Source organism: the organism of the source record quoted next, unplaced genomic scaffold (genome assembly GCF_019419815.1).
Source record: "Pyrus x bretschneideri cultivar Hongxiangsu unplaced genomic scaffold, Pyrus_bretschneideri_v1 Contig18, whole genome shotgun sequence".
Classification (NCBI taxonomy): Eukaryota; Viridiplantae; Streptophyta; class Magnoliopsida; order Rosales; family Rosaceae; genus Pyrus; species Pyrus x bretschneideri.
Window position 1 is genome coordinate 1,277,669 of NW_025999479.1, and position 10,598 is coordinate 1,288,266.

The 10,598-nt window shown below is 35.2% G+C and overlaps 1 protein-coding gene across 5 annotated transcripts; it reads right to left on the bottom strand.

The window, feature by feature from the left end:
* Positions 1 to 1,396: 1,396 nt before the first annotated feature.
* Positions 1,397 to 6,919, bottom strand: LOC103926694 (protein HEAT INTOLERANT 4-like). Of its 5 annotated transcripts, none has more exons than XR_007257498.1 (9): positions 6,195 to 6,919; positions 5,546 to 5,669; positions 5,050 to 5,135; positions 4,436 to 4,474; positions 3,644 to 3,706; positions 3,487 to 3,534; positions 3,237 to 3,365; positions 2,380 to 2,576; positions 1,397 to 1,926 (listed from the first exon to the last, which is right to left on the bottom strand). XR_007257498.1 is itself a non-coding variant. In XM_048581898.1 (8 exons), the coding sequence occupies exons 1-8, from the start codon at positions 6,234 to 6,236 to the stop codon at positions 1,906 to 1,908; spliced, it is 552 nt and encodes a 183-aa protein (XP_048437855.1). In that variant the 5' UTR covers positions 6,237 to 6,915; the 3' UTR covers positions 1,397 to 1,905. The 5 variants fall into 5 exon arrangements, 1 of the variants encoding a protein (XP_048437855.1); XR_007257497.1 differs by having other exon boundaries at positions 2,326 to 2,576; XR_007257500.1 differs by having other exon boundaries at positions 2,326 to 2,603; positions 6,195 to 6,918.
* Between the last annotated feature and the right edge of the window lie 3,679 nt (positions 6,920 to 10,598).

The window sequence follows — 10,598 nt, forward strand, 5'->3', positions numbered from 1 at the left end:
ACCACATCAACATTCCTCCTGCGTGTTAAGGAAAACAAAAGGCACGATTAAGTTGGGCCCAGCACTTCTTAACCACAGTCAACATTCCTCTAGCTTGCTTTATAAAAGCTCCAGTTTCCAACCTTCAATTCCAAACCGTAGTGGAATAACCGGTTTTTGATGCCTGGTTCAGGAGCATACCCTGGGTGTATCAGTATTGTCCTAGTTTCAACTACGTGGAAAAATTGTGAGCGGCGCGGGACACGTGCTTTGTTTGATTTTTTTTTTTTTCTCTTTACGAAAGATCTTATTATTAAATAACGTTATTAAATAACTTTTAACTAAAATGCAAAAATTTGAAATTTTTTTCATTAGTTTTTTCTATATTTAATCCTATTAATTTTTACCTACTTTTGTGCTTTAGACTTTATTTTTCTAATTATTAAGTCTTATTAGGTTTTACCTATTTATGTGCTTTTAATTTATTTATTTTTCTTCTACACATTAGCACAAAAATTAATCCCACAATTGCCACATCATCAGTGTAATTGTTTGTGTTTAATTTTAAATTAAAAATTCAAAATGATTTATGGCTGTACGATGTATGATAAACGGATAGGATGTGTGAATCCTTAGCAAAGAGGATCCTGATGGGAGGAATAGTCGACATTGAAGAACAGACAATGCCAGTTACCATCATAGTCGTGCTATTGGGACTTGGGTGTGGTACTGCGGGCAAGTTCTGCCTAGACACATTGGGAGGGAACAGTCGACATTGGGTTATATGGTGGGTGATTTTTGGTATAACTCATCATTTTGGTTCTTGAAATTTGAAATCAATAGTAGTCCCTGAGTTTGTCCACCATCAATCATTTTGTCTTTCCGTGAAATATCTATTAAATAAGGACTAAAATGATAAAAATACTTTCAATTTAATAAACACGGGCCAAAATGGCTATTCAAAAATTAAGGGTATTTTTGTTATTTTATATTTATTTAATGAAGATTTTTCACGTAATAACCAAAATGATTGAAGGTGAACAAACTTAGAGACCACTTTTATGGAATTCAAATCTCTAAGACCAAAGTGAGAAGTTATGTTAATCTCAATAATTATTTTGGCTAAAAAGCCTATGCTGAAATAACTCAGGCCGGCATTCTAATTTGTTTGTTCATGTAGCAGTAAATTTAGAGGGCCGTCTTGTACTATTAGCATTTCGAGCGTAGTAAGGAGGGGTTTGTGTCCAGGGGTTGGGAGGTTTTTAAGCTCTTGATGTGTATTAACAGACATTTAACCAAGTTAATTACTTAATGAAAGAGCCTGAGCCTGCTTTGTTTCGTTACTTCTAGACTGCGATTTGGTAGCGATTGCTGCCTCCAAGTTCCATTTACATTGTACAAGTTTCAGTGTTGTGCCTTGTGTGCGACCAAATTTTATAATACAAAGCAACTGTCAATCGGTTGACAAACATTTCTCCACAACTAGTACGAAATTCCAGCTTCTCAGCTCAACTAGTACAAAATTCGAATGCCTCAATGTATCTTACAACTTCCTCCTCCTATGCACAAGAGCACCTCAACTTCTATCTATAACTTCTGAATCTACAAGTTTACATCCGTCCTGGGTCGAGACATCTCGACGGCATTCAAGGCATTCTATATTGAGGCACCAGGGGGATTGCCTCCCATACCTTACCTTGTATAAACAACAATCAAGTCTTCGGCAGAGTACTTAATTCAGCACAGCCAAACGAGGCTCGAGACTTTCATGCCTTGATATCGAGGCACCAGGGGCATTGCCTCCCATACCTTACCTTGTAGTATAAACAACAATCAAGTCTTCGACAGAGTGCTTAATTCAGCACAGCCAAACGAGGCTCGAGACATTCAATCTGGCACCTTCTTGACCTTGGTGATAACAACACCTCATGAGCCTTGCCATAATACCTGTTGATGAATGGAGCATGCAAGGTAAGACCAGCCAAACAGAGTAAATATATTGAAGGGCTCTAAACCCTAAAGCATCAATTAAATAGAAAACATGCTAAAAAGGGGGAATGAAAAACGAAAAAACAAAGAAAGGCCAAGGAGAGGATGTCTTGACCATCATACCAACCCCGAAAAATCACAATACTTACTATTTGATTTTACGAACAGTCAATAAGTTGAAAAGATATCACTACCAAGCTTAAGCATTTGCTACGCCAACTTCCAATCAAGATAATCAGAGAAGCCAATATGATTCTTTCATGCATATCATGAGAAGCTAAGTTTGTGAATTTGACTTTCAAAATACGAACTATATTCATGATGTTACAGTGAGGAAGCCCAACTGTCTTCACGTACATTTTCTCAGGGTCTGGATTCTCTTCAAGTCAGGCCTAAATTTTGAATCATTACCGTATAACATCAGAATCCACTATCACAGCTGTGCTCACACGGCCTTAAGAACTCAAGGTTATCACCTTCCGACTCCCACTCTTCACTTCCTCTTCATACTCATTCTAGATCTCTCTGTTAGGTGTTTAATTCCTGCAACCCACCAACAAAAAGGCAATACAAGCTTTCCTCTCCTTTGTTTTTACTTTTGCAATGGTCTGTTGACAACTTGACATGGCTTAATTCTGTTATTTTCATTATCCAATATTACGTACTATTATCAAAGGCATTGAATATCCAGATTATGCCGTAAAATCGAATATATTTTAAGAAAAAATCTAGCCAAATAGTTAGTTTAGTTTCTTCCTCTCCACATTAAACAAAAACAGCTACCCTACAGAAACCATCACGTAGAACCCCTCTGTTTAAATTTTAAACTTCAAACCCACTACAAAAAATGCCTACAAGATGCAAGATCTAACTTCTTTTGAGAAACGAAGCAAGAGAAACAGAGAACTTAGGCATAAAACCATATTGAACACAAAATAGTTGGCATTGATGACACAAATCCGATCCCATATAACCAGACAGAATCTTTATCCTAGCGACTGATAGTGATAGTGCTACAACCAATACATTTGGAAAACCAGCTGCATCTGCTCAGTAAAGCAACAAGACCTCTGATTCAACCAAATTTTCCAATGAACAAGAAGCAACATTAAAGACATTCAAGATGGAAAACCATAGACCATTCAACATATTTTGAACATCCACCTTTAAAACATGACAACTATCCGCAACCCTCAACCTTGTAAACTGAATCAAAGCTGCTTTCACATACCAATATAAATCCAAAATATCAGTGTTTGGGACGTTACCTTAACAATTGAAATGTCAGGAGTATCTGGTGTATGTACAGGGTAGAACTTGTAAAACCTCACATTTTCAAATGCTGTTTTAGCTTCTTCACTCATTTCTTCAATGGCTTTTCTCCGGGTTTCCCTGGCCTATAAAAGAATAGAAAAGAGAAATATAAAAGTTAAACCGCTGAAAAACAGAGTATACTTTTAGAAAAATATTGTTCAAACGCACAAATACAATTCATGATATCTGCCAAAAAGAAAATACCTCTCGATTATATTTCTTTTGTTCACGGACTTTCTCCTTGACAAACTCCTGAGATAGAACAAAAAAGGAAAACCTGTCACTACTGGTGCAAGTAGAGGGGAAACAGGCAGAGAGAAGTGGGAAATTATGAGTCACAACCATCTTTAGTACATTTTACCTTGAATTCATCCTTCTGGTCTGCAGATAATTCCTCCTCTTCTATCAGTTTATCAGTGAACTCCTACAGATTTAGATGCAATTTAGTGCAATGCTCTTTATTGCTGTTCATATCATCTATTTGTTCTTAAGGAGAGGGGTTTGGCAGGGGAACAAATTCAACAAAACTCAGCTAAGCCAGGAATCAAAAAAAATTCTAACAGTCAACAGCATCACCTTGACAGAGCTAATAAGCAATAAGAAGTCACCAGGACATGCTATTAACACTTCACAGATCAAAACCTACCAAATGTTTGTAACTAGTTAAAATGGTTACAAGAATGCAAGGTTGCAAACACACTAGTACTTGAAGAATAAAAAAAAAAAGTAAATCAATAAATAGATGTTAACACACTTCTTTTTATATCATCAGATCTCTTTTTGGGGGTTGGAGACATTCCTGGGTCAAATTGATGAAAAAGGGAGTCAATAATCTCATCAATGCCAGATACTGGCATTTTTCAAGTAATTCCATCATGTATTAATGCATCGTTGATGTATTTGTAATTGCCTGAAAAATGCCAGATACTGTCAATGTAATGATTTCTTATATAAGACTACAAAGTATAAATAATCTAAATACTTGAATAGTGGGGCTATAATAAAATAAGCCTAGCAATTAAAATAACCGTGTCTGTGTCAACGGACAGCAACCGGATGCAAAAGACAGTTGATAAGAAGCACGATAAGCCATGTGATTTCACAACTAAATTGATCCAAAACATGCACAAACATCAAAAACTTGATCACGTACCTCCAGTTCATCCAATTCCCAATCAAATTCACAGTTAACCTGAAAGGGCCATAAAAGAAAGTCACTTCACAAGAGACCTGAAAGTATACGGTAATCATTCAAGTTCACATGAGTACATCAAGGAGTATGTTGTTTGTGCAAAAGCAGAAATGAAAAGCTTGATCTTGTAATTTATTGGTACAATTCCAGAAATTTATGGACATTGACAACCAGCATAAGCCTCATAGGGTTCAAATGGAGGCGTGCAAAACCAAATAAGGAAACTGTTATCCAACAGTAACAGCATGTTTGACAAAGATCTCACTGAAAGCATGCCCATGTGTTGTACTTAAATTAAAGTTCAGATGAAAAGAGAACAGATGAGGATGTAGGAAGAAAAGAATATTAGTTTAGGCATTGCTACATGTCTGGAAGCTAACCTAGTCCAGTCTTTCTTTTCCCAATTCTTTTTTATATATCTTTTCAATTTAGGAACTAATTCTTGAATATCCTGGATTACTTAGATTTAAGCCCTTCTGCACTCCTGCTCATCAAATCCGTAAACCCAGATAGACCCATACAATACATATCAAAATAGTTTTTGTCCATGGGTTTGTTTAACTAATAATTATTACCCTTACCGACTTTGGCTCTCCTGGAAACATTATTGGGACCTCAGTGCTCTGCTCGAGCTCATCTTCCTTGAAGGGTTGATAGAAATCTGTCAAAATGACCACATGCAAAACCAGTACAGTTCACCCAAAAAAAAAAAAAAAAAAACATAAATATATTTAAAACAGTACAGTCATTCAGTAGCAAATCAACATACTGTGACTAATGTCTATGAACTAACCTTTGATGAAAAGTGTCAGAAAAGCAACTACAAATAGATCAATCAAGATTTACTCATTTTAATTTTTTTTATATAAAAAAATTCCTGCAAAGCAGAAATAAAATATGGCTCTTCAAGACTATTATACTTAATTGTCAAGAAACCACACAACGTCTATCAACTTGGCTGTCTCTGTAGAAAGTTCAAAGTGCACAACGATATCAAGACATTGACAAACAAAAGTCAATACAGAAGCTTGTCCTAAAATCAGTTCAAAACCACCAACACTCAAAGTGCACCTATGCTCCAGAGGAATATACGGAATCCAACCATTTTCATTTGTTTCATGGGAATTATTTCTTCCGCTTCTCTCTGAACTGAGTTAATCCCAATCATATCGGAAGGGGGGAAAGGCAACACAACCTGTAACAAAGCAAAACCATAATCAAAAGAATTTAGCAAGTAAGAGATCAAGAATACGCATTCTAACGCACAAGAACATTACGAATCAGGTTTAGTGGTTGCCAAAATGTTAATCATTTACAACAAACCAGGTAAAAAGTTGAAAGAAACAAATTACAAAGGAAAGAAGAAATGTAGTATGCAAATTCCATATAAAAAATACCCGGCAATGCAACTGCAACTGCAACTTCATTTGCTTTTTCATAACCAAATAAATCATTTTCTACAAACATGAGATATACAACGAAAAACAAAGACAAAAACCATTTCGACGAAGCAAGCATTGCAGTCTAAGAAACTCAACTGAATATATAGTATGAAGAATCAGTAAACCAGTCTCGTTATAGTTAATTAAACAGTATGAAGTCCAGCTTCCAAAAAATAAAGGGCTTTTCTCTTTTGCTTTGTGTTTTGAAAATTAAAAGAGTGGACCATATGTCTAGTCTAGTTTAGCAGAGCAAACAGAGATGAGCTGTTGAAACTCACCGCGACCAGCCACCGGTATGCAAACAACTTTGTTTTCGCCATTGATGGAGACCGATTGAGCTGCGAAAAAGACAATGCGGGTTTCCGAATTCAAACGCAACGGGATAAAGAAAACAGAACAGAGAAGGTGGGCAGGTGAGAGAAGACAAGTAAGCTTAAGCTCAGTGCAGCCTAAGAGGTAGACATTGTTGGTGCCGACAGGGAATGCAGCCTTCCATAGATCTTGCAAGTTGCGGAGGTCCTCCGATTTCTTCACCCGCTTCGTCGTCCGAGTCGTCCTTGTGGCTTTGCTCGATTCCTTGTGCTTGTCTGCCTCCGCCTTCCGCTTGGTGCCTCTCCTCATTTTTTGCAGCCAGCAGCTTTGCTACTCTCAGGCTCAGCTTGCCTCGCCAGAAACGGAAGAGAGAGAAATAGGGTTTGGCGGTGGATGCGTATTCGAATTTTGGTAAGAGAGAGAGGATTTTGTGTTTTGCGTCAAAATTGTTTAATTTGATGAATCCGGATTTTAGATGGTTGGGAAATAGGGAGTTTTTATCGATATTAGTCAAAATTTAATATTTAATTTTATAAACGTTAGTTTTTTAAAAAATTCAAAAATAATATGAATAGCATTTAAATAGACTTAAATATTCTTAAAATTAAAACCAAATAAACATAAGAACGTAGTCGGTAATGTAATGGAAAATATTCTCAATTGCGGCCTCTTCTAACTACATAGTTTTTCAATGAGGAAAAATAGTCACTGACAAGTTGGCAACAGATTGGGATCTGAGGTTAGCATGCCTCATTTTGTATACATTTGATAAGAAAGATAACTTTTGGCAGCTGTACGGTGATTTTCTACCCAATCGGCTCGTGACTCTGAAACATTCATTTGGGCACTGAGTATCGCACAAACACGATGCATTGACATGCAAATGAGAATTGGTGCGCTTGTTCAAGATGCAAATATGCTAACGGAGCAAATGGAGAAACAACTATTCATTACAGGCATCAGGAATGTTAGGGAGACACCCATGACCGCAATCTTGAATCCCAAACTTTCTTGAATTTCTTCTATATATGGATGTGGATTTTGAGGGTATTTAACTCTATTCACGTGAGTTTTCCATTATAATTGAAAGTTTTTATAAAACTTGATATTTATAAAATTTGGTGTTAAATTTTGACTATTAATAACAATTACTCTTAATTAGGACAACAAGAAATGACTAAAGGGATGATAGACGAAATTGATGAGTTTGAAACCAAATTACTAAATTGACAAAATGTACAACATTACTTGTGATAAAAATCTTATTTGACAGAGAGGTTATATTTACACACCTCAATTTACTTTCCGCACACCTTTTTTATTTTTTAATATTTTTCTCTCAAGTGTTAGTGGTGTGTCAAAAAAATATTAACAAAATAAATGAGTATGGAAAAAGTAATTTGTTCTGTTAATATAATCTCTCTATTTGAAATATAAGAAATGCTAAGGAGACTCTCGCAAAGTGTGACTCTCTATAGACTTTCTATCAACACAATTTAAAGTTAATTTTTGTGCCAACATTTAAAAGTATTGGGTCAATTCTCGTTCGTCATCTCCTTTAGTCATTCTTTTCCATCCCAATTAAATAATGTAAATTTGGTAATGTACAATCACTAAGCAAGAACCGTATATGAAAATTTCATATCGTACGGCTCAAACAGAAATACCCAAACACTAGTTCTAACGAATGTGTGTAATATAAAGTTAGAAATTTATTACTTCTATGATTTATGATTCAATTTTTTTTTTTTTGAAGATACTAAAGAATAAAAATCCAGAAGCTCTTCTTTGTGGTTATAATGCAAAAAAATCAAGCCGGCTCATTCGTCTATATATTGATCGTTATATGCCTTTTGAATCTTCTATTTACCTATTTTCTTTGGTGTTATTTATGTGTAATGCGGCTTTAATGCTGTTTTATTTATTATTGATAGGAATTCTCTTGTTAAGACCCTATAGAATGGATTAAACCCTCAAATTCATACTAAAACCACGATTATTCAATAAAACCCTTTCAAACTAAGTCTAAGTCCCAAAATTCCCTGAGTAAGAACCATTGGATCATCACTTATTCAATGAATAGATATAATGACTAAAAATCCAAACCAAAGAAACCTTTGTTTTGTCCTTTGATCAAAATAAGCGTAAAAATAATATATATATATATATATATATATTTCTAAATATGTACTAGCATATAGGCACACACAAAATGTGTGTGAAATTTTTTTATTTTTGTTTTTAAAATGGAAGGAGACAAATCGTGAGAAGTGGAAGACAAGGAAGAGAGCTTTATTTTTTATTTTTTTAATTATATATATGTTAAATTTACATGTAGGGGAGGTTTTGAAAAAAAAAAAAAAGCCAAATTTTGATTGTATGAAATTACATTACTGCTCATATTTCTTATTTATGTTCAGTTTTAATTAGAGGGTTAGACTGGTAATTTCATGAGATTATAGTTGACAATGATGGTTTTATTAATGTATTTTAGATGTAAATTAAATAATTGTTGTCATTCGAGTGGGTCCATTTCAATCAGGTTATTAAAATTTCAACCCCTCAACCCACATATTCAATGAGTGTCACCGAAAGTAAATTTTTTAGGTTTACAACTCAACCCAATCTAACCAATTTTGCGTGGGTCGGTTGGGTTAGGCGATAAAGCCACTAAAATGGCCACCCCTTCCTTCAAAACTAACTTTCACCTTTGCAAATTTGAGTGCATCTCTAAAAGCAAGTCCACCCAGGCAATTGGGCAATTGAAGCCCCCAAAACCCCAACAATAATCTCCACCCTAGCCCAATCAATCGGGTCAAGACTACCAAACAACCCAATCAGGCAATTATAGCTTGATCCAGCGCCTGAGTGGTCTCACATCATGATGTTAGACACGTAACAAAAAAAATTTGGAACCAAATTTGCCATTTTTGAAACTGCCCTGTGAAACAATCTTGAATTTGAAACTTTGAACCCTTGATATTCATTCATATTAGGGGGGGTGGAATTGCTTTTAAGAACAATAGCCTTTGTCACTAAAATAGTATTCTCTTCGATGTTCCTGGCACCAACAATAATTTTATTAATAGGAGCACATTTTTCGTCCCAGATTTTTTTTATTATACGTTTATACCTGTAAATGTTTCAAACAAAAAAAAAGGAAAAAAATAAAATGCTTTCCTATGGAAAGGATACAGAGTTCTATAGTATCATCAATAAATAAAACTATCGCAAGTTTAAATTTATGAAAGGATTGATGTGAAAATCCATAACTATTTGGAAAACAATGAAATTGCATTAAAGTCTGAAATTTTGAAAGGAAGATATGAAAATGCGAGTGTTGCATACATGAATTGTAAGAATTATCTGACTTGTAAAAGCTGATGAAGAAGTCATGGAGCCATAATCTTCAAGGGTGACATTCTCCTCTCTATCAGATTTTCTATGTTCAACTAACGATAGGTTCTAGACACTTGCTGGCTGCTCAGGTCTTTAAGAGAACCGTGTATTCCGATGAAATGATTGAGAACCTATTTGGTTGTTCAACACCTTCGATACTGATGTTAATGTATCAATTCGTTTTTCACCATTAATAAAATCAATTTATCTTTAGAAACAAAAATATATGAGAATTTCCACTCGTAATATCCCTTAAACCTTCTGTGACAAATCCAAACTTAGTAATAAGTGATAAGTTGGATAATATTGATAATATTTTAATATTCATAATATTAATCTAAAAATTTATCGCGTAACAGTGTATCCGTGTTTGTAAATTATTCTCCTTCCTTGGACCATGTCCATTAGAAATTTGGCAAGATCACCAGAGTCGGATGCCACTTGTCATCATCATTGCCAAAAAGTCCATGTGGATCTCGTGGAAAACCTCTCATCATCGTCAAGGAAGCATAATGGCACCCCCACACAAGTCAAATCACCGTAAACAGCCTCTTCTCCACCACGTGCGGATTACATTTCAAACAACGAGATTAGTAGACAAATTAACAGCTCAGATGGCGAAAAAAGTCGTCGTATGCTTTGAAAGATAGATCATTACGAGCCCAGACTGGTTACGTTCTTTAAAGTAAATCCGTGATTACACAGTTCACAGTTCAATTTTGACTCGCTTTTACTATGCTTCCATAAAAAGTGGCCCAAAACCGTTGGGGGACCCAACAATGTTTTACACGCACTACCGGTGGATAAGAAAAGGCCTATAAATCCTAATTGGTTGGGGGCATCTAGCGGCCTCAGTGCGAACAGATTTTTCATTGTGATCGGTACACGAAATAGTACATCATATATTATTATTTAAATGATGTGATATGTGTGTTAAAAAGTTAATACTTTAAAAAATAAAATTTTCCATC